Source organism: Staurois parvus, unplaced genomic scaffold, assembly GCF_062004578.1.
Source record: "Staurois parvus isolate SC_StPar_1 unplaced genomic scaffold, SC_StPar_1.0 ptg000058l, whole genome shotgun sequence".
Taxonomy (NCBI): Eukaryota; Metazoa; Chordata; class Amphibia; order Anura; family Ranidae; genus Staurois; species Staurois parvus.
In genome coordinates, this window is record NW_028317854.1 from 565,703 (window position 1) to 589,460 (window position 23,758).

Below are 23,758 nucleotides of genomic sequence, written 5' to 3' on the forward strand. Positions count from 1 at the left end.
CTGAACCCAGAAAAGCTCCAATAAGTAGACATGCGCATTTCATTTTGCTTCGATTCGTTTTTCAGACAGATTCGGATGTGTATGACTCTCAGAATGGACATTGTAACGAATGTCAATGATTCCAAACAAAGCTATGACAAAGTTACCAAATGCATTTGCTTCATTTGTTTCATTTGGATGATGTCACACATGTGAAAATAGTTTTGGCCCATGGGGAAATGAATTCAATTGTCAAACTAGTTCAATAATTTGGATAACAAATGGATCTGAATTTCAATACATTATTGTTCAATCAGCTTTCTTTTTATGGCATTTGTTCACCACTGTTTTTTAAATGATATATTTACAAAATAAAATTACTTTCTGCTATAAAACATATCCAATAAAAAATCTAATTTCTTCATAAATGTAAGCCAAAATGTATTCTGCTACATGTCTTTGTTAAAAAAAAATCCCAATGTGGGTATAACTGGTTTGTGCGAAAGAAATAGCATCTACAAACTATGGTATATTTACTGGAATTTTGATTGATTTATTTTTCTATACTAGAATGGCGGTGATCAGCGACTTATAGTGGGACTGTGATAGGGCAATCAGACACTAATTGACACTGGGTGGGAACTGACTAACTGCCACCCACATCTCCAGTGACATTAATACAGGGATCACTGCTAATACTATACACTGTCACTGTACTAATGACACTGGCTGGGAAGGGGTTAACAAAGGGCTAACTGTGTGCCCAACATTGTGTAATGTGCACTGCTTTTACTAAGAAAAGCAGGGAGAAAAAAAACAGCACATTGCTGCTCCCTGTAGAGAGCCCTGTGTTGTTAGTAAACATAGGGCTCTCCACTTTAATTCGCTAAGCCGATCAGCAGGTCCCAGCCGCAAATCCCGTCCCGGCCGGGACCTGCTGATCTGCTTATGCTGTAGCGAATAACAGCACAGAAGGGGCTGCGTGCACTCTACTAGATCACAGAGAGGCCAGACTTCATGTGGCAGTCAGCAAGTGGATATATAAAAATCTTCTGGAAAAACTTCAAAATTTCTTGAATCTACCCAGACCAACGAATATACGAACCAAATGCCAAAGATACGAAATGAATCCCAAAAACAAATCAGTTCAACATAACGAATATGACGAAACAAAATTCTTAAATGAATGAATGCCTCTGAAATGAAGCAGAAATTTCTGCTATGCACGTGTCTATTTAACAGTCACCCCCTTCTCCTTACTTTAATTAATTCCACACATGAATGAAAGCCCTCTTGTGTCAATATATGCAAAAAATATTTTTGAGCATTTTTTTGCACTGCCTTATTCTAAACTTGATCTTTGCCACATAAGCTGATGCTTTATAACAGTGGTTCTCAACCTTTCTAATGCCGCGACCTCTTAAAACAGTTCCTCATGTTGTGGTGACCCCCAACCATAAAATTATTTTCGTTGCTACTTCATAACTGTAATTTTGCAGTGGGAGGAGTAGTGCCACGTCATTGGTGTCAGTGGGAGGAATAGTGTCCCATCACTGATGTCAATGGGAGGAATAGTACCCCATCATTGGTATCAGTGGTAGGAATAGTGCCCCATCAGTGATGTCAGTGGTAGGAATAGTGCCCCATCATTGGTGTCAGTGGGAGGAATAGTGCCCCATCATTGGTGTCAGTGGTAGGAATAGTGCCCCATCATTGGTGTCAGTGGGAGGAATAGTGCCCCATCATAGGTGTCAGTGGGAGGAATAGTGCCCCATCATTGGTGTTAGTGGGAGGAATAGTGCCCCATCATTGGTGTCAGTGGGAGGAATAGTGCCCCATCATTGGTGTCAATGGGGGGAATAGTGCCCCATCATTGGTGTCAGTGGGAGGAATAGTGCCCCATCATTGGTGTCAGTGGGGGGAATAGTGCCCCATCATTGGTGTCAGTGGGAGGAATAGTGCCCCATCATTGGTGTCAGTGGGGGGAATAGTGCCCCATCATTGGTGTCAGTGGGAGGAATAGTGTCCCATCACTGGTATCAGTGGGAGGAATAGTGCCCCAACACTGGTATCAGTGGGAGGAATAGTGCCCCAACACTGGTGTCAGTGGGAGGAATAGTGCCCCATCATTGGTATCAGTGGGGGGAATAGTGCCCCATCATTGGTATCAGTGGGAGGAATAGTGCCCCATCATTGGTGTCAGTGGGAGGAATAGTGCCCCATCATTGGTGTCAGTGGGAGGAATAGTGCCCCATCATAGGTGTCAGTGGGGGGAATAGTGCCCCATCATTGGTGTCAGTGGGAGGAATAGTGCCCCATCATTGGTGTCAGTGGGTGGAATAGTGCCCCATCATTGGTGTCAGTGGGAGGAATAGTGCCCCATCATAGGTGTCAGTGGGGGGAATAGTGCCCCATCACTGGTGTCAGTGGGAGGAATAGTGTCCCATCACTGATGTCAGTGGGAGGAAAAGTGCCCCATCATTGGTATCAGTGGGAGGAATAGTACCCCATCATTGGTATCAGTGGGAGGAATAGTGCCCCCATCATTGGTGTCAGTGGGAGGAATAGTGCCCCATCATTGGTATCAGGGGGAGCAATAGTGCCCCAACATTGGTGTCAGTGGGAGGAATAGTGCCCCATCGTTGGTATCAGTGGGAGGAATAGTGCCCCATCGTTGGTGTCAGTGGGAGGAATAGTGCCCCATGGTTGGTGTCAGTGGGGGGAGGAATAGTGCCCCATCGTTGGTGTCAGTGGGGGGAGGAATAGTGCCCCATGGTTGGTGTCAGTGGGGGGAGGAATAGTGCCCCATCGTTGGTGTCAGTGGGGGGAGGAATAGTGCCCCATCGTTGGTGTCAGTGGGGGGAGGAATAGTGCCCCATCGTTGGTGTCAGTGGGGGGAGGAATAGTTATAGAATAGGGAGGAATTGATCCCGGGGGTGTGTCCAGATGACAGGGACGACATGTCATCCCGCCCACACCTGGAGACGGATAGAGGAGCGGTGTCTCGGTTCCTAAGGCCATCGGAAATATGTGTTTTCCGATGGTCTTAGGCGACCCCTGTGAGAGTGTCGTTCAATCCCCAAAGTGGTCGCGACCCCCAGGTTGAGAACCGCTGCTTTATAAGGTTAGACAAAGAACAGTAGTTGTATACTAATAAAATGAGAAACAAATTAGGGTCCAGGCTTAAAAAAAAAAAAAACTTCAGTTCTTTTGGCAGAAATCCCCCCCCACGCACACTTAATAGAGCTAAGCGTTTAGCTTTTTTTCTGCTAGAAGACCTCTCTCAACAAAAACGCAAACCATAAGGGTTTTTAATCTGCCTCTAAACTCTGAGCTTAAAATATGCCTCTAGACATCCTAATGTATAGGACACATAGGATAACATTGAGCTGCTTGTACAGGCAAAACACACAACTCCTGTAGAAACAGTATTTTTTTAATCCCAGTGTACATGGACCTTTAGAAATGTCTGTGTAGATTTGTATCCTTTTGTTCACTGTTGTTCTCTAAATACATGGTAAATGTATATATGTTCTCCGTGCTGTAATCTTGAGTGCGATGGCAAAAGCAAAACAGTCATTTATTGCTCAAAAGTAAAACATAACAGCTTGCTCAGAGCATAAAATAAACAAAACAGTCCACACTCCTGGTACAAATCAAACTTGGCTCACCACCCAAAAACTTGTCCCTTAACAGGTTTATGTCCCCACATTGGTCCGTACATCTCCAATACACACACTGGTACACACGATCTTCCAGCTATAACAGGTAGCCGGCTAGTGACTCAATTGGGAGGGTGTGTCCATCGCTGGCTTTTCCTTTGTCAACACAGCTGGAGCCAATCAATAGGTGGGGGTGTGCTCTGGTTGCAGGGTTAACCCTATGTGACTAGGAGGATTAAGGCCCCATGTGTATGAGAGGGAAGCGGTGTAGTGCTGGAAGGCTGCCTGTCCTCACTGAGAGCCACACCCTGGACTCAACACCCTGGCAGCAGCTATCAGAGGTGGGAGCTTTCCCACAAAGTTGGGAGCATGAAATTGTCCAAAATGTCTTAGTATGCAGACACCTTAAGAGTTCCCTACACTGGAACTAAGGGTCTAAGCCCAACCCCTGAAAAACAACCCCACACCATAATCCCTCCACCACCAAACCTTACACTTGGCACAATGCAGTCAGGCAAGTACTGTTCTCCTGGCAACTGCAAAACCCAGACACGTCCATTGGATTGCCAGACAAAGAAGCATGATTCATCACTCCAGAGAACACGTCTCCACTGCTCAAGAGTCCAGTGGCGGCGTGCTTTATACCACTGCATCTTATGCATTGCATTGCAGTTGGTGATGTAAGTCTTGGATGCAGCTGCTCAGCCATAGAAACCCATTCCATGAAGGTCTCTACACACTGTTGTTGTGCTAATCTGAAGGTCACACGAAGTTTGGATGTCTTTTTCTATATTGACTCTGCAGACAAGTGGCGACTTCTGCGCACAGTATGTGCTGACCCCACTCTGTCATTTTACGTGGCCTATCACTTCTTGGCTGAGTTGCTGTTGTTCCCAGTTGCTTCCACTTTGTTATAATAACACTAACAGTTGACTATGGAATATTTAGTAGCAAGGAAATTTAATGGATGGACTTATTGCACAGGTGGCAACCTATCATCGTACCATGTTTGAATTCATTGACCTCCTGAGAATGGCCCATTCTTTCACAAATGTTTGTAGAAGCAGTCTGCATGCCTAGGTGCTTGATTTTATACACCTGTGGCCATGGAGGTGATTGGAACACCTGAATCCAATGATTTGGAGGGCTGGCCCAATACTTTTGGCAATATAGTGTATCTCCCCTCCATGGCATCCTTTACAGCACTTAAAGCTGAACTCCAGTCAAACAGTTAACTATGCTGGTGAAATACATAAATGAGAGCTGCTTCACCTGTCAAAGCATTTGTATTTGTAGCCATGTGGTTCTTAGATTTATACAGTTTTGCTGCATAATATGGCTTTCACTGGCAAAGTAAGAAACCTGAATTATCCTTGCTGGAGTTAAGTAACATTTACAGATTATGCCTCTGCTCTATCTGATGAGCTCTCTGTCACTCTGCTTTCCCCTTCTATCAGCATGCTCCCTGTTAGCACAGAAACACTGCAGAACAACTGACTGATTCCTTGTGCTGCTTCTCTTTTTCCCAGGCTGTGCTCTACTACACAGGGTATTTCACAAAGCTGATAAGTCAAATGCAGGGAATTGCACTGCTTCCAATAGAAACACAATAAACAATGTATTCATGGATAAAGAGCAGCCTTTTTCCGAATGTATAACTTGGTTATACAGTGGCAGAGCAGCTTCCCAGCGATGGATCACATACAGTACCTAGTACATGATCCACCCGCTTGGGCAGGGAGCACGTGCGTGCCTACTGGCTTGGTTGTGCTGTGATTCGTCACAGCACATGCCAATCACTAAGGCCTGGCCAATGATTAACCACTGGCATGCCATGATCGGCTCAGAGCTTCATGTAAATAATGTAAACAACACAGAGCTGTGTTCAGTGACAGGGTTCTAGTTTGTTTATTCCCTACTAATCAGGGAGTGAAAACAACAAGATCCCCAGTAAAAGCAGCACACAGTACACACATAAACATTTGTTAGGCACACTTTTAACCCCCTGATCACTGTAATAATGTCATTGGTAATGTCAGTGGCAGTTAGTCAGTTCCCCTCAGCGTCAGTTAGTGTCTGATTGCCCGCCTCACTATCGCAGTCCTGTTATTGGTTGCTGATTACTGCCATTACTAGCATAAATACAAATTCCAATATATATCATATAGTCTGTACACTCTATAACTTTCACAAATACCAATCAATATTCACTTATTGGGAGTTTTTGTTTTTTTTTAATCAAAGACATGTAGCAGAATATATGTTGACCAAAATGTATCAAGAGATCTGATTATCTGATAGAAAAAATGGCTTGCTCATAAAGGGGGTAAAACCTTCCAGAGGGCAAGTGGTTAATTAGTGTCTCTTTTTATCTTCTAAAGGTTAAGTGTCATCTTAGGTAGGCTAGTAAGTGTTAGAATGCATGAATAGTAAAGTGACCAACATACCATTGCAGCCAACATTGACAACTTCAGTATAACAGCTTGTCCTCCCAGCTGTACAACACTAATCAGCCCTAAAAAAAATAAGACAAATTTGTCAGTAGTTGGTCAACTGTTCATACATGGTTTTTGTTCAATTACTGGACCGACAACAACAGTGTGATTAAAACAATCAGAAGAACCACCAGTGGCTGATGAAAATGGAAACGTGAGTCAAAATGATGTTCCACAAAAAACTGTATAGGGTCAGTTTCTTCTGTTACAAGGCTGACAGGAGTAATGACAGTGGCATCACTATGCCTGTCAGCCCAGCACTGGTAGCAGCCAGGAGAGCTGGGAGGAGGTGCATGTTGCGCTCTCTATTCCCTCCCTCTTTGCTGCCAGTGCAGTGCTCCTGTATTACAAGCTGGTAGCAGTATTCACAGACAGGAAAGCTGCACTAGCAGGAAAGAGAGAAAGCCTAGTACTGAAAGGTCCATTAGAGGAGGAGAGAGTCGGGAGGAGGTAGAGCAGAGTTCTCTCTCCACCTCCAGCTCCTCTCTCCTGTCAGAGCAGTGCTCCTGTATACACAGCTGATGGCTTTTGAATATAGGTACACTGACAGATTGGGGATTTGCAGTTTTGTTTACCTACTCTCACCCCCATCTATCTATCTACCCTTAGCGCAGGCCTGTAGACAGGAGGGTTTGCTTAGGTGAGAAATATCCCCCCCCCAGATGAAAGATAAACAATTGCTCATGAAGACTAATGGGATTACGACATCATTTTGAGAATACCAGTATAGTGCTGCTTGATATTTATTTTAGCACATAAATTCATGGGATTGTGTTTGGTGCTAGCTGCGTTTAATTAGATACAATTGCATAGCAGCTCACAAGCTTTTTCACACAACATCATTTTGGCCTTTTCAGCATGCCTGGAGGTGCCATACATGTTTTGCAATTCCAGCAATGTCCCCGTAGTTCCATATTTTCACTATGGTTGTTTCAACTTTAAAATGTTAGGGAAAAAAACCTTAGCATGACTCCAAGTAAAGAATTCGTTCAAGAGGGATATGCCTAATATACAGAATCAAACCTTGGGATGTCAGCTAAATAAACTATATGATAATATGAGACAGCTGAACCCCTCACCCCCAGGAATAAAGAACTATGTATGCCCCTGGACAGAAGCACAGATGGAAAGTGCTGTCAATTGGAGCCGATCACCTATACCAGAGCAAGGGACAAACACATAGACAGAGAATGGCCTAAAGAGGGGCACAGATTATGGGCCCACTGTAATGGGTTTCGGCCACTGCCCTTTCCCCCCTTTTAAATGCACCGGCTAGGTTAACTGAAGGTCGGGGCTATTGCCCCTTTAATTTTATCTTACCTTTCCAGGTAAATGTTAATTGGTGCAGGGAATTGCATGTTCTTTGCAGATTTTTCTGGATTAGAGGAGCACAGTATAAAAGACACCCTGACCATGAGGTGGTCTCTTAGATTTGGTGAGCTCACAGGACAGCGAACATCCCCCCCCTCCTCTGTCGTAGGCGCTATATGTTGTTAATTAATTTGTATTTGTGCTTGAGTCCTAATGACTAAGCATCTGGTTATGTTATATTTCAATGCTTATTGACAATTCATGCAAATGTGTATTTCAATTCATGTTACAAATCAATAAAGTGCTGTGGCCAATTTTCTTGTTTTGGGGGTGGACATGTGGCCTGCAATCCCATGCAGAAACAGTCAGGACAATCAGAATACTAACAAAGTAAAGCCTAGTGCACATTGTTAGAAAATCGGACTAACAATCATTCGATTTTTTACAAATGTTCGTCCCATTTAAAATAATTAAAGAAATGAATCAAAGTAACAATAAAAATAGTAACTATTAATCAGAACCCTTTATTTGTAGTCCAAAAGATAATCTTTATGCTGGTAAACTGTATACTGCTATTCACTTATTACTAGTACAGATATTTCAGTTTATATTTATATCTCCTTAAAAAAAAAATCTTTTATTATCCTGTATATGAAAATTCTTTTGTGTTTGCGAAGATTATTTTTGTTGCCATTTTCATCCAGGTCATACTTTGTTTACGATCATACGTGGTCTTGTTCATTAGGTTTTTTTTTTTTTGTAAAGGATGAATACTGCGCTAATTAAATGAAAATCATTTGTTCTGGTAACGAACAAGAAAAACTTTCCTACATGCCCCTTCAGAAACTTTAATCTAAACAGCTGACATCGGCTACAGAAAGTAGTATTCTTACGAACAGAAAATTGAATGATTATTTCGAAAATGGATTTTTTAATCCAATTTTCTAATAATTTGTACTAGGCTTAAGGGAAAGCAAGTTTAGCAATTAATGGCAATCTGAGATGTAAAAACGAACCGCAGTCATTACCTAACAAACTGCTCTCAGTTTCACTAGTTGCCCTAACTAGGAAGCTGAACTAATCAGGGTGCACCCTGATGACCAAGTCTCTGCAGGTGGACAGGCTACAGGAATCTATAAAGGGAATGCTGCATCAAGAATCAGCAAACTGAACCTAAGAGTGGCAAGACCCTGGAAATACAGCAAACAGAGCTGAGTGAAAGTAGCCATACAATGTAGAAACCAACCTGCTAAAAAACTACCAATTTCAAAGCTCCACCATTCAACGCAAAACATCAGCATACTGGCGATAGCAAGGTTTAAGATTATATCGCACTCCTGAAGACAGTCTTTGGACCATCCTGAGAAGAGAAGATTTTCCAAAACAGTAGGATGAACATGTATATCTAAATAAGCATAACAGTTGATAGAAAATTAACAGAATAACAGCATTGCAGCATTATGCATTAGTCTCATAGGGGTTTATTTATAAAGCTGGTTCACTCGGAATCTCATGCACTGCTGCATGGAAGCCAATCAAATTACAGGTTTTATTGCTAAGGCTTAATTGAACAAGCTGAAGTTAGAAGCTGATTGGTTACCATGCACAGGTGCACGAGACTCTGAGTGAACCAGCTTTAGGAAATCTCCCCCATTGTGTCTTAAACCTTTGTTTTTCAAATGTGTAATCTTGAAGTGACACTAAACAGTTTTTTATAAAAACTATGTTTTTTTAAAAAAAAAAAAAAAAAAAAAAAAAAAATATATATATATATATATATATATTCTATTCAATTATGCCTCCTTCAAGTTTCCAAAAAACATAATTTTTTTGCTGTGATCTGCTGACATGATTCGACATCCTGCTAGAGGGTGACTATGTTCTCCATGGTCCCAGTGTATGTAGGAACATAGCCATGTTCCTCGTAGTCGTTCCCAAGATAGACAATTGTAGCACTACCCCCTTAGGAGTTGCTGCGTTTTAGGTCCATCTATAGTCCTTCACAGCCAGGCAACATGCATTTTCCACACAGTCTTGCATCCAGGAGCCAGTAACCAGTCCTTGAGCTTGTTTTTTGGATTTTATTAGGGGAATTGAACTTGGATGGGGTAAGGGATGTATGGGATACTCAAAGGGAACAGCAAATGAGGACAGTCTTCCTGGAACTATGTACAAGTCTCTAACAGCAAAAAATTATCTTCTGGAGAGCAAGCCAGCTTTTCCTAGTGTACCAACCCAGACCCTAGATAAATCCTCTCCTCATTCAGCTGTACTGGGTGAATCTTTGGGCAGGGGATCTAGTGCCTGTCACTTTAAATGTAAGACCCAGGTATAACGTTTCCCACTAGAGTGCTCCTTCCCCTTTCTGGCCCAGGGGGTGTAGATCTACTCAGTCCTCTGCCTGTGAGCTGATGGGTCGGTGGCTTCTCTCAGGCCTTCTGTTGGGCTGCTCCTTCCCTGCTGTACATAAGGTCCTTTCTCTGGGGGCCAGTGAGGTCCTGAGCTTTCCTCCTGTCCAGCTCCACTGTCTGTAGGTGAGCCCCTTCCCATCGGGGGCCCCCCTCCCAGGCTCCTGCTCTCCAACCTCTCACATCATCTTCCACCCAAACTCTTCAGCTGCTGAGCAGACTGCCACATTTGAAGGCTGCCCTGGCCCCATGCCAAGCCTCCTGCTTGGAGATTCAAGAATCAATGAAACCTATTTTTTTAATAGCAAGAGTCTCAGATCCACTGTTACCTTTGTGGCATAAGGCCCTTTCAATACCATGAAAATAAAAACCAGGTCCATGCAGTTGTTTGCCTGTCATTGATTTGAACAGGTTGCATGGGGCTGCATGGTACATATCTGCCTCCTGTGTGGGAAAAGATGGCTCTTTGCACGAGTGCATGGAACAGTACACCCATGTGAATGAGGCTTCACTATACAATTATGTAACATACCTCCCCATGTTTCCACATGTATTTTTTTACCAACTATGTATATAAAAATTGTAAGTGACATCGCCAACTGAGAGATTGTGTTCGCCAAAGCTGAACCTCTGGAAAAAAATGAGATATACAATTAAATAATTGCCATGGTGATATATACATAGTTTTTCCAGATGCATATTTTAGATCACAGGTATCCAACCTTTTGACTTTCCTGGGTCACATTGAAAGATTGGAATTGTCTTGGAACACACATAAAATACACTAACAATAAGGAGAGCTGATGAGCAGAAAATGTCAGGCAGATCACAAGTTAACAATATAACAAATGTCAATCAGCGCAACCAAAGCTAAATACCACACAAAACAATCAATGTGCAAAAATAAAACATTGCCAGCTTTACAATGAAAAAGTGACTTCACCACACTTTTAGCAAACTCTAGAATCAATATAGTGCAGTACAACCTAAAAAGGGGGGCTACAGCCACTGGACATCTAGCCACCGCTGGTGGCCATCCTGATTAACATATGGTCAGTGTTCTTTCTTATTTTGTTACTTTGTTATTATTATTTTACACCTACCCTTGATGGAATAAAGTTCTCTATACAGTATCATGCTATGGGGTGTCCCTTACTTGGCTCTCCTTGTGAGTGCCGTCATACGCAGACCCTGCTTTAAAGGTGACCCCAGATGGTGATACACTTCAAGGACCCCTGAGCACCCTTTCAGATGTGATCAGAAGGTGTAGGAACCTGACCTGACCTGGGAGCAGTTGACCTGATTGATACCTGACGAGACAGGCTATATCTCAAATACGTGTATTTACGCACTTCTGGTGAGTGTGCAATTTATTTAAATTGGATTTATCATCTGCCACCCCGGACCAGATTTCCAAGCACGAGTATTGTGATCATACTAGATCTCTTGTGGGCTGTTTTATTTGGAACATTTATTCACCATGCTCACCATTTGGTGACATCTCATTTTATGCACTTAATTTTGCACTTTATGTGGTTTATGTGATTCAATACGCATTATTTTGCACATTATGTCTTAGCGCTGCACCTTTATATTGAAATACTCTTTGGAAGGTTTTATTTGGTTGCCTTTTTAGTGTGCTGGCAGCTGTTTTCTTTGGAGGTAGTGCTCGCTTATTTTTCTTTTATCCAATCAAACAACCAATGTGCGAAAATAAAACCGATTTCCAGCTTTACAATGAAAAAGTGACTTCACCACACTTTTAACAAACTCTAGAATCAATATAGTGCAGCACAACCTAAAAACTATTATTAAATAAGTCCAATATAATTACTGAAAACCTGCTGTAAATATATAATAAAGTCCAAAATTGTTCAAACACCACCATGATTCCAAAAATGTCATGTCGTAAAAAGTGCTCTTCTTGTTTCCACCACCAGTGAAACAATGGCCACCCACCTTAAGAATATGACCCCTGTATTACCAGTCAGGTCATAAAAGAAATATATAATGAGAAAACCTGTGCTATGTGTAAACAATATCAGTTGGACTGCTGCTGCACACAAAAAGTACCCTGACCCTTTAAACTGCAAAAACCAAAAAATGACAGTGCTGTCCCAATTCTTAATACATGTGATTATACCATATGCAACATTCAAAACTTTTAATAAACACAATATTTCTGCATAACAAAAAACATAAATGTGCTCTCAATAGTGTCTGTGGATTTACATCTTTCTCTTTACTGCTACTTCTTAGCATCCCCCTAGGGGGCGGAGCCAAATGCATGGCATCATCCTGCATCCACTTTAGCTCCTAGCTAGATGCTGGCTCTATATCTCATGCTCTTTATACAAGCACTGGTCATAGCGCTTCCTTTTGTAAGTGTGTTTTTAACTTAATTGGATTAAAAAGTATTTAAATGGAAAACACTAGGTTTTGTCTTCTTGTATATGCATGTTTCCTTATGCGAATGATGGAATTCCTTTATATGTGGTGACTGAGAGAGAGGACTTGTTGTGAACACCAGAAGACTTAACCCTTGAAGGGGGCAAGCACTTTTATGACCTGACTGGTAATACTGAGGTCATATTCCCAAGGTAAGTGGCCATTAAATCAAAATTAGAAAAGCGCCACACTTTTACCTTCTGTCAATAAATAAATCACTATAGCAGCAACTCCCAACCCAAAAGAATTTTTTGGGCATAAAAGTGAAAAATATATATAAAGGAATGCTTTAAAATTAAATATCTCCACATAATAAAGTGTCCATAATAAATCTGTGAAAGTCCAAACACCATAAATAATTCAAAATTTCATCTGTGAAACTCATAACACCGTGATTCATCCACCACCAAATAAATTGGATAAACTCACCAGAGCTAAATGCTGATCAAATTATAGACCAGCACTAGCGTTTTTGCTCTGGGAGCGATGAATAAACTATATCCAAACTGTAGATATGATCTTTTCAGTGATATTCACATATCCAGGCAATTAGCACCAATCTTCCACAATGATGGACAATATCTCAATACAAGGAGCAATGCTCTGCAGCCCAAAATCTCAGGGTGAGCCTTTCCATATACCACCGTCTCTCCATAAATGTAGGAGCCACACTCAGGGATAAAGGAAAAGAAATGATGGTGCAGCACATTTAAAACAAGTATACGTTTATTAAAAAATCCAAAGCACTCACAAGTGAGGTGTCCAGACAGACACCAGCTTAAACAGCAATACCACAGCACAGTAATGGACGATCACCGCTCACCGCGGATTACCGCTGACAATAACAGGGAACGTCTTGACATCAAACATCCAGTAGGCCACGCCCAACGCGTTTCGTCACCACAACATCTTCAAGGGGCGGTACAGATGTAGACGTCAGATTGCCTCTCTAAATACCGCACGCACTCTGCATAGCAGTGACAACTCACCAATCACAGCGGCGCTGTACTAACACACCGCCACTGTAAATACATTATAGGCTCTATACTTTGAATACATGAGTGGCCATTGTATCACTGGTGGTGGAAACACAAAGAGCACTTTTTTTTTTATTTAAAATATGACACTTTTAGGATCATAGTGGTGATTGAACAATTTTGGACTTGATTTGAGAAATTACAAGCTAATGATCACTGATCTATATAATGTACCCATATGAGTAATAAAACTTCATTTTTTTGTAATATTTTTTATTATAAATGTAGCCAGGTGCTGGCTACTGCAATATGGAAACAAGAGTACATAATCAAAGAGAACCATAGACTACCAAGTTCCATCCTAATGCCCGGGGGCCCAGACTGTTGCATCACTTCCTGCCCGTACAGGAGAGGAGCTGTTCTTCCTGGACAGAGCAGAGGATCTTGGGACCTGTAGTCTTGCAGTCAAGTCTTACTGTATTTTAGAGCCCCTTCAGAACTACAAATTCCAGAATGCTGACCCAGCAAAGGATTATGGGAGAGCTTATATATTTGACTGCTTCTGGCGGGGCTTGCTTTCTCAGCCTGGGGACATTAAAAAAAGGACGGTTGGAGACTGCTGTTTTACATCAAGCTGCATTGGGACTTGGTGACCCAGCCAGTGGTAGTGACACACCGCTCGTTCATCTATGCAGCTGCACCACAGATCGTCACACTGAGTGTGCACAGCGGCTCTCCACTAACCAGTCAGTTGGTTGCCACTCTCCATTAACCAGCTAGCAACTCTCCACATACCAGTCAGTGGCCTGCTGTATTACCACTGCTCCTCCTGCACTGTTATAAAGAGCTGCTTAGCTCATCCGGAAGTGCTGGACATTACATCTGCACCAGGATTGGTGAGTGGTCAGCTGCCCACCTTTCTGTTTACCCAGTTGTATAAAGACACTTCTAGCAGACAGTGGCTTATCCAAATCAATCAGGGAAATCATTGCTTTGCCATTCACTCAGTTCTGTCTCTTCATTACTCTTCACCATTAAAAGTACCCAATGTGAAGCGGTGCTCATGCATGGGGCCTGTTGGAACGGAAATGTCCGCCTAAGGCTCCGCTGCATGGAGGGGAAAGCAGCCTCCTGGTCCCGCGACTGCTCTGGTCTCTGTGGCAACCCCCCGACACCTGTCACAATTGTCCAGGAAGCGGCCAAGCACCAGACCCAGCCACACATTAAACCTATTAAGGAGGCTCTGGCACGGGCCTCCTCCAAGATGGTGGCTGTCCCTGCTTCACATGTACAGACACAGGCACAGCCCTATGCTGCATTACAGGCTGCACAATCCAGTCCACTCTGCACATCTGATGGTGAGTCTGACTCTGACCTGGGAACCCCCCTACACTCTCCTATCTCTGACCTTTCTTCTCCTGACCTTCTCAAGTGATTTGAAAGGATGCTGCACAAAGCCCTGACACAAACCTCCGACTGCATTACTGACAAGCTGTCTAAGGAAATCCGCGAATTGGAGCAACGTACCTCTAACCTTGAACACCGGGTCGACAACCTTGATACCTTGCTCCAAACCCACTCGAACGACCTTGAACTCCTGCGCGATGAGAATGCAGCCCTGCAATCATGTCTGCGGATTTTGAAAACCAGGCCCGCCGTTCAAATCTGTGCATACGTGGCCTTCCAAAATCTATCACAGACGTTCTATCCACAGTCACAGCCCTTTTTCAAGAGTTGGCCTTGACAATACCCATAGAGTGCTGAGATGAAGAATAGAGTCCATAGAGCACTGGCCCTGCGTTGCCCGGATGGCCTGCCAAACTTCACTTCTTTTGGACTAAGGAACAGCTCCTACAGGCAGCCCGCTCTGCGGATTCCCTGACATTCCAAGGCCATACTCATCAGCTGTTCCAGGACTTATGCCCCACAACGATTACTAAACGCAGAGCCATGAAGTCCCACCTCCAGGCTCTCCATCAACATGGTATCGCCTACAGATGGAGTTTCCCATTTGCTGTTTGCTTCTTCCATTCCCGAGACTACACCTGCGAGACCCCTGAAGACCTTTTCGACACGCTGCAGAATCTCCAGCTTCATCCACCTGTGGCATTTCCAGACGGCTCTTGTCGATGGTCAGTGTCCTGCTCTCCACAAAAGCACCATTCTTCCCACTCCACCACGAGCCGGCTTAGCTCCCAGAACAGAGGACGCTTCTCCTCCCCTGCTCCAGCTCCCCAAGACTCCATGGATTGAAGCCTGCAAGAGCACTTAGATCTACCCCACTGCTCTTCAACGCACTGTGTCCACCCACCAGATGACTTCCCTCAGCCCCTTTTTCCAATTGGCTGAGGTTGTTCTTCACCCTTTAGATTGGTCGTCACGGCTCTTTTTGGGGAGTCCGCCCCAACCTCTAGTTCACTGCAGTTCAGTTTTGTTTGACTTGTTTCTATTACACTAAATGTTTATAGATGTATTTATGCATTTGCTTGAGATCCCTGGTCCCGGCTGGACACACTGCACCACCCTTTTGCAGCATTTTGACACCCCTGTTGGGCTACGTTGACAACGTGTGTTGCCGAGTCCCAAAGTTTCCTTGATATCCCGGGAGCTTAGTTTCCTGCCATATTAGCGGGAACCTACTAATATTTGTTTACATTTGGGCTGTCTTTCCCCCAATGTTTGTTACTGCGTACCCACTACTATCCCATGCAGTACCAAGTTTTTGTACTGCCTAAGCTACTCTTGATCCCTGGGTCTCTCCGCTATGCGGGGGTCTCAGGGACCACCTTCTAGGCCCTAGTTGCCCCTCACCGTTCTTCTTTCATGTCACTTACCATTTTCTCCCCCCCTCTTGCTCCCTCGTGTGACTTCTTCTTTGATTCCCTCGTCCTGCTTTATCTCTCTTTCATTTCCTCTCGAAGCCACTCTTTGTTCACCCAAATGAAGACTCACCACTTTTCACTAAACCACACTTTCCCCCCATGGGTTCCCTTAACGTCCTTACCTTGAATGTACAGGCCTTAATATCCCACAGAAGCGCAACAAAGCTTTTCGATCATTTGAGTCATACAAGGCTCATGTAATTTGCCTACAAGAGACACACTTCTTTTCCACATCCACCCCCAAATTTTTTGGCCCCCACTATCCCCCAGTCTTCACTGCTTCCGCTACTACCAAATGCAGGGGTGTCCTTATAGCCTTCCATTGCACAACCTCCTTTAAACTGCATTCTGAGATCAGAGACCCCGAAGGCCTCTATCTCCTGTTGTCAGGGGTTACTCGTGAATTCAGAAATTACTATCGTTACCTACTATGCTCCCAACCAGGGCTCACTACCGTTCCTCTCCTATCTTCTGACCATAACTGATTGTCATAAACATGGTACTCTTATTATCTGCAGAGACTCTAATTGTACCCTGTATCCCTTTCTAGACAAGTCACCTCAACCACCCCTTCTGCTGGCCCCTAAAATCTCTTTTCAAAATCTACTACATCGTTACTCTCTGGTCAATATGTGGAGAGAACTCAACCCGGTGAAACGTCAATATACCTTTTTATTCCCATCCCCACAAAACACTTTCATGTATACACCACATTTTCCTGACTTAGTTCCTCCTCTCAGCTTCTCGTTTCTGATATATTCTCCCAATACCTTGGTCTGATCATAGCGACGTCCTCACGTCACTCGCGTCTTTAGCATCCTCGACATCTGATCCTGGGTCATCAACTACAGTCATGGCCGAAATTGTTGGCACCCTTGATATTTTTCCTGAAAATCAAGTATTTCACACAAAAAAGGTATTGCATTAACACATGTTTTGCTATACACATGTTTATTCCCTTTGTATGTATTGGAACAAATATAAAACAGAGGCAGAAAAGCAAATATGACATAATGTCACACAAAACCCCAAAAATGGGCTGGACAAAAGTATTGGCACCCTTAACTTAATATTTGGTTGCACACCCTTTGGAAAACATAACTGAAATCAGTCGCTTCCTATAACCATCAATAAGCTTCTGACACCTCTCACCCGGAATTTTGGACCACTCTTCCTTTGCAAACAGCTCCAGGTCTCTCTTATTGGAAGGACACCTTTTCCCAACAGCAATTTTAAGATCTCTCCACAGGTGTTCAATGGGATTTAGATCTGGGCTCATTGCTGGCCACTTCAGAACTCTCCAGCGCTTCTTTGCCATCCATTTCTGAGTGCTTTTTGACGTATGTTTGGGGTCATTGTCCTGCTGGAAGACCCAGGATCTTGGACGCAAACCCAGCTTTCTGACACTGGGCCCTACAGTGCGACCCAAAATCCTTTGGTAATCCTCAGATTTCATGATGCCTTGCACACAGTCAAGGCACCCAGTGCCAGAGGCAGCAAAACAACCCCAAAACATCATTGAACCTCCACCATATTTTACCGTAGGTACTGTGTTTTGTTCTTTGTAGGCCTCATTCCGTTTTCGGTAAACAGTAGAATGATGTGCTTTACCGAAAAGCTCTATCTTGGTCTCATCTGTCCACAAGACGTTTTCCCAGAAGGCTTTTGGCTTACTCAAGTACATTTTGGCAAACTGTAGTCTTGCTTTTTTATGTCTCTGTGTCAGCAGTGGGGTCCTCCTGGGTCTCCTGCCATAGCGTTTCATTTCATTTAAATGTCGACGGATAGTTCGCGCTGACACTGATGCTCCCTGAGCCTGCAGGACAGCTTGAATGTCTTTGGAACATGTTTGGGGCTGCTTATCCACCATCCGGACTATTCTGCGTTGCAATCTTTCATCAATTTTCCTCATCCGTCCACGACCAGGGAGATTAGCTACAGTGCCATGGGTTGCAAACTTCTTGATAATGTTGCGCACTGTGGACAAAGGCAAATCTAGTTCTCTGGAGATGGACTTGTAACCTTGAGATTGTTGATATTTTGCCACAATTTTGGTTCTCAGGTCCTCAGACAGTTCTCGTCTCCTCTTTCTGTTGTCCATGCTTAGTGTGGCACAGACAGACACACAATGCAAAGGTTAAGTGAACGTCTCTCCTTTTTATCTGCTTTCAGGTGTGATTTCTATATTGCCCACACCTGTTACTTGCCCCAGGTGAGTTTACAGGAGCATCACATGCTTGTAACATTCTTATTTATCCGCAGTTGTGAAAGGGTGCCAATACTTTTGTCCAGCCCATTTTTGGAGGTTTGTGTGACATTATGTCGAATTTGCTTTCTTTCCTCCCTTTTTTTGTTTTGTCCCAATACACACAAAGGGAATAAACATGTGTATAGCAAAACATGTGTTAATGCAATACGTTTCGTGAGAAATACATGATTTCCTGGAGAAATATCAAGGGTGCCAACAATTTCGGCCATGACTGTATAATCTACTGTCCCATCCATCTCACAGTTTAGACATAGAGATTGCTCTTAAAGAATACCTTTCATTAAATTCTACCCCGGACATTTCCCTCCTCCTTCTTTGAAAGGTACACAAGCCTGTTCTGGGGGGGTTCTGTATCAGCAAAGCATCCTTCTTGAATAAAGAGAAACATCAACTACGCTCCCATCTTGAACAAGCTTAAAACCAATCCCACCAGGCCTTGCAGTCCGCTCCGTCACCTAGCGCCCGGAAAGCTTTGGAGCAATCACGGTTAGAACTAGATCTTTCTTATGGACCAGGCTGAACTTTCTCTTTGTAGGTCCTGACATAAATATTATACCAAAGCTAACAAGCCTGATACATTCCTAGCCCTTTCGCTTCGCAGACTTGATCAAGCTACTAATCCGATCCAATTGCACATATCCCAAGGCAATTTCACTAGTAACCCAGAACGTATCTTAGAAGTCTTCCATAAGCACCTGTCACAGCTGTATTCCCTAATGGATTCCTTTGATCTGCCCTGCACTTAAGCTCTCTTATCCCACCTTTCTTTTCTGAAACTGCCGGATCACCAACTGGAAGCTCTTGAACAACAAATCACCTCAACTGAAACCCTGAGCGCCATCAAGGCCCTGAAGCTACGTAAGCGATCGGGTCCTGATGGCTTCTCCATTTCTTACTACAAAATATTTGTCACCTTCTCTCTCCTGTCTTAACAAATGCCTTTAATGCTATCCTAACGGGCCAGTCTTTTAACACCGACACAGCGACGGCTAATATCTCTATGATCCCGAAACCCAACTCGGACGACTCACTTTGGTCAAACTTTAGACCAATCTCCCTTCTCAATATAGATATTAAACTCCTTGCGAAAATCCTCTCCACCCGTCTTAACCCGTTTATCGGCTCCCTCATTCACAATGACCAAGTAGGTTTCATACCCACCCTCCAAGCCAGAGATAATGTTAAGCGGGCGGTCCTTCTCACCCTTCTAGCCCGGTCCCGCAACATCCTCACCTGCTTCTTGTCCCTAGTAGTCAGGAAGGCTTTTGATACGGTTTCGTGGCCATACCTTGACTATATCCCACGTTGCTGGGGCTTTGGCCCCCATTTTTTTGGTCCTGGATCTTCTCCCTATATCGTGCACCTTCGGCTAGAGTCAGATACTTGGGACAAAAGTCGGCACCATTCCCAATCTTGCGTGGCACCCGCCAAGGTTGCCCACTTTCTCCCTTGCTCTTCACCCTGGCCATAGAACCTTTAGCCCTTCTGATAAGAGCTAATCTAGATTAGCTCAGGGATGATGTGCTCCTCTTCCTCACCTCCCCCTTGAGCAATCCTTCGGCTCCTTGAGGATATCAGCTCTATTTCTGGCATCCACGTCAACCCCCAGAAATCGATAGCACTCAATGTATGCCTTCCTGCCCAGGACCTGGCTCACTTACAACAGGTTCTGCCCTTTTCTTGGTCACAGCTCTCAATCCCCTTCCTAGACATTAAACAAACTTCTAGCCTATTGGACCTTTATGTGGCTAACTACTCACCTATGTTGACCCACCTTATGAATCTCATGACTAAATGGTCTTCTTTGCCATTGGCCTGGATGGGCAGGATTACTGTTGTGAAAATGTCCATTCTTCCTAAAATATTTACCGGTTTAGGGTTCTGCCCATTCCAGTACCTGTACATTATACTATACACAAATCTAGGCTCAGAGGTGGCCTTGGCCTCCCGGATGTTACTAAATATTACCAAGCAGGGCATCTTGCACAAATGCCTAAATATCATGTGACTCATGAAATTCCCCAATGGGTCATCCTTGAATTGATCGAATGTGACCCCCCTCTCAACTGCTAATCTTTTATGGCTGTGGCCATCGGATTGCCGTAAGCTCTGTAACCCCATAACATCCCACTATATCTCTCTTTGGGATAAGCTAAAATTCCACTACTCCCTTCAATCACCGCATAACCCCCTGCTTTCCTATCTTCGAAACCCAGCCTTCCCCCTGGCCTGGTCCTCCCCACGATCCTTTTGACACTGGTCCTCGGCCAACCTCCTCTATCACTTTTTGACCAATAGAGGCTTCAAATCCTTCCCTTTGCGAGTTGCACCCTTTACCAGCTTCAGAAATCTTTAGATACCTCCAGATACAATATTTTTACTCACCGTATGCTGTCCAACCCCGTTTGGCTTGTTCGATGTCCTCCTTTGAACGATCTTGTGATAGAGAGGCCTAATTTCTGATATCTACGCCGTTCTGTCTACTCCTGAGTCCTCATTATGCCCCTCTTATGTCAATAGATGGGAGACCTGGGCCATCAATTGGACCCTGCAGATTGGGACCACATCTGGTCTGCTACCAGGTCCTCTTCACAAAACGTAGTAGCCCTGAAGACAAACTATAAAGTCTTAACCCGATGGTACCTGGTTCCGGTGAGGATTGCTAAATATACCCCCAACTATCCCTCTGCATGCTTCCGGGGTTGTGCAATGGTGGGGACCTCATATATTATCCAGGCTCTTTATGAAATCAAAAACACTGGACCCAATTGTAGCCCTCTTAAATCTGCGCCCTTCCAGCATTTCTAAGCCTCAATTTAAACTTCTCTTGCAGGTCACCACAGCAGCTAAACAGATCATAGCCAAATCGTGGAAATCTCCGTCTTTGTGTATTGTAGCAGCTAGGAATAAGGTTTCATAGGCTATGATTCAAGCTAAAGTGGAAGCCAGCATCCTAGACACCATCCCTAGGTTTTTGTCAATCTGGATCCCATGGGTGGAACATTTCCTCCCACCAAACTTTGAAGATTCATTACTCCTTCCTTGAAATTTCCTAATCCACTACTTTGGCTATCCAACATGCCATGGTATACATTGATATGGTCTAGAGTCTTTCTATTCCCCTCTAGAAGTCACATGTTCTCTCCTCCCTTCTTCTATTCCTTCTTCAATATTTCTTACTTCCCCCTCTACCCTAATCGCCCCTTTCCCATCCTTACTGCCTCATATGAAACCCTTATATGATCACGGGGAGCGAAGCCCCCTATCTGTTCTATACCCGGATTCTGTCTGCCAGTATACCGTTATATCTCTTTATGTTTCTCTGTGGTTCCATGCAACGCGTTTTTATATGTATACCTCCCACTTCAATTGGACAACATTTCTGCCTGTTTTCATTTGTACCTATGTACACATATGGATTGTCCTAAACCTGTATTTCCCTGCCTGAAAAGAAATAATAAAATGTTTGAAGAAGAAAAGTACCCAATGTGCTAGCAGAACATACAATCCCCAAGCTTTGTATTGACTCTATTCCATGTCCAAAACGACTTATTGCTTATTTAAAGGGGCTCCCTTTCTTTACACAAACAACCAAAAAAGCATTCCTGTGTTCCCATTGCATTGCACCTGCAGTTACAAGGGAACCATCGGTTTTCTTAAGCCTCTCCCCTTCAACCAGTGTTGCACACTCAACAGGCATCATTGATGCACAGTGGTTATGCACAATCTGCTGACACTGACCTTCACTTTGTGTTACTATTGTTTAGTCCCTCAATTTGTGCACATTGCTATAAATAGTTTGTAAATCCCTAAGTGTTAATTTGAGCTGTCTTAGAGATATTCAGTACAACTGTGGTTATTGAAATATTGTGTTCATTGCCCTTTTTACTGTGCTGGGTATTATTGGTAACTAGTTTGGTGAACATTGTTGGACTATGTCTGACCATAGTGTCAGAAGAACTGAGGAGCTTGCAAGGTCAAAGCAGCATCAGAGGACAGGCATCATCCAGTGGCTCCTACGAGGGTAATGTTAAATAAATGTAAAAGAGAGCAACATAAACTAGCACATCAATATCGGGTTATATGGATGCAGTAGCAATTCTAAATTAGTTCCCAAGCTGCTCATCAGATGTTTTGGTTCTAATTTTGCCCTTCATGTGCTTTATCTTTGAAAATAGTTGCTAACAAATATAGGTGTTGCCTAAAACTGATGATGTGAATAAGGCTTGATTGTGAGATATTTTCCTTTGGGAAAATAAAATTATAAAAGTCTAGTAAAGAGACACTGTCAGGTTTTTCTTCAATCACATGTGTTCTTTAAGTGTAAACACATTTTTACAAAAAAATTCCAAACAAATCTACATTTTTATTTTAACCGCTTGCCGCCCTGCCACTGTATATATACGTGTGCAGGGCGGCAGTGGAGCGCAAAAGCACGTTTTAAAACGTGCTCCGCGCTCCCGACACATTCGCGGGTAGGGGGCACGCGCGTGTGCTCCCGCCGACCCGCGGGTGACACGATTCGATCCCGGATCAATCATTAGATTTCAGCCAGTGATTTCTGGCTGAAATCACATGATCGGTCCCTGTCCTATCCTGTCCTGTGTTGACATTTACACAGGGCAGGATATGATGTCATTCTTCTCTGCCTGGACACATTCCGTTCCAGACAGAGAAGAAGAAACCGTAAACGTGAGTAAAACACTACACATTTACAGTTAGAACACACCTAGGTCACATTTAACCCCCTGATCGCCCCCCCCCCCCAGTTAACCCCTTCACTGCCCTGTCACCAGTGTCACTGATCAGTGAACCGATTTTTACTGATCAGTGTCGCTGGCGACTTCCGATAGAGTTAGCGCCCCTCCCAGATAGCGCCAGTTTGCCCGCTAATACACCAGTAGTCCCGTCTAACCCCTTGATCGCCCCCCCCCCAGTTAACCCCTTCACTGCCCTGTCACCAGTGTCACTGATCAGTGAACCAATTTTTACTGATCACTGTATCAGTGTCGCTGGCGACTTCCGATAGTGTTAGCGCCCCTCCCAGATAGCGCCAGATTGCCCGCTAGTACACCAATAATCCCGTCTAACCCCTTGATCGCCCCCCTCCCCCCCCCAGTTAACCCCTTCACTGCCCTGTCACCAGTGTCATTGACTACAGTGAACAGATTTTTACTGATCACTGTATTAGTGTCACTGGTGACTTCCGATAGTGTTAGCACCCCTCCTAGATAGCGCCAGTTTGCCCGCTAATGCACGGGATTTTTTTTTACCAAAAACATGTAGCAGAATACATTTTGGCTTAAATTTATGACTAACTTTGAGTT

At 43.7% G+C, this 23,758-nt stretch overlaps 1 protein-coding gene across 2 annotated transcripts in view; it reads right to left on the reverse strand.

The window, feature by feature from the left end:
* Positions 1-23,758, reverse strand: part of LOC149469840 (multidrug and toxin extrusion protein 2-like) — a 124,166-nt gene that overhangs the window by 39,855 nt on the left and 60,553 nt on the right. For both annotated transcript variants that reach the window (XM_089668439.1, XM_089668438.1), the window contains exons 8-10: positions 10,388-10,485; positions 8,694-8,807; positions 6,089-6,156 (exon numbers count right to left, since the gene is read on the reverse strand). In XM_089668439.1, the coding sequence (XP_089524565.1) occupies positions 6,089-6,156; positions 8,694-8,807; positions 10,388-10,485 (280 nt within the window). The remainder of the gene's footprint in view (positions 1-6,088; positions 6,157-8,693; positions 8,808-10,387; positions 10,486-23,758) is intronic.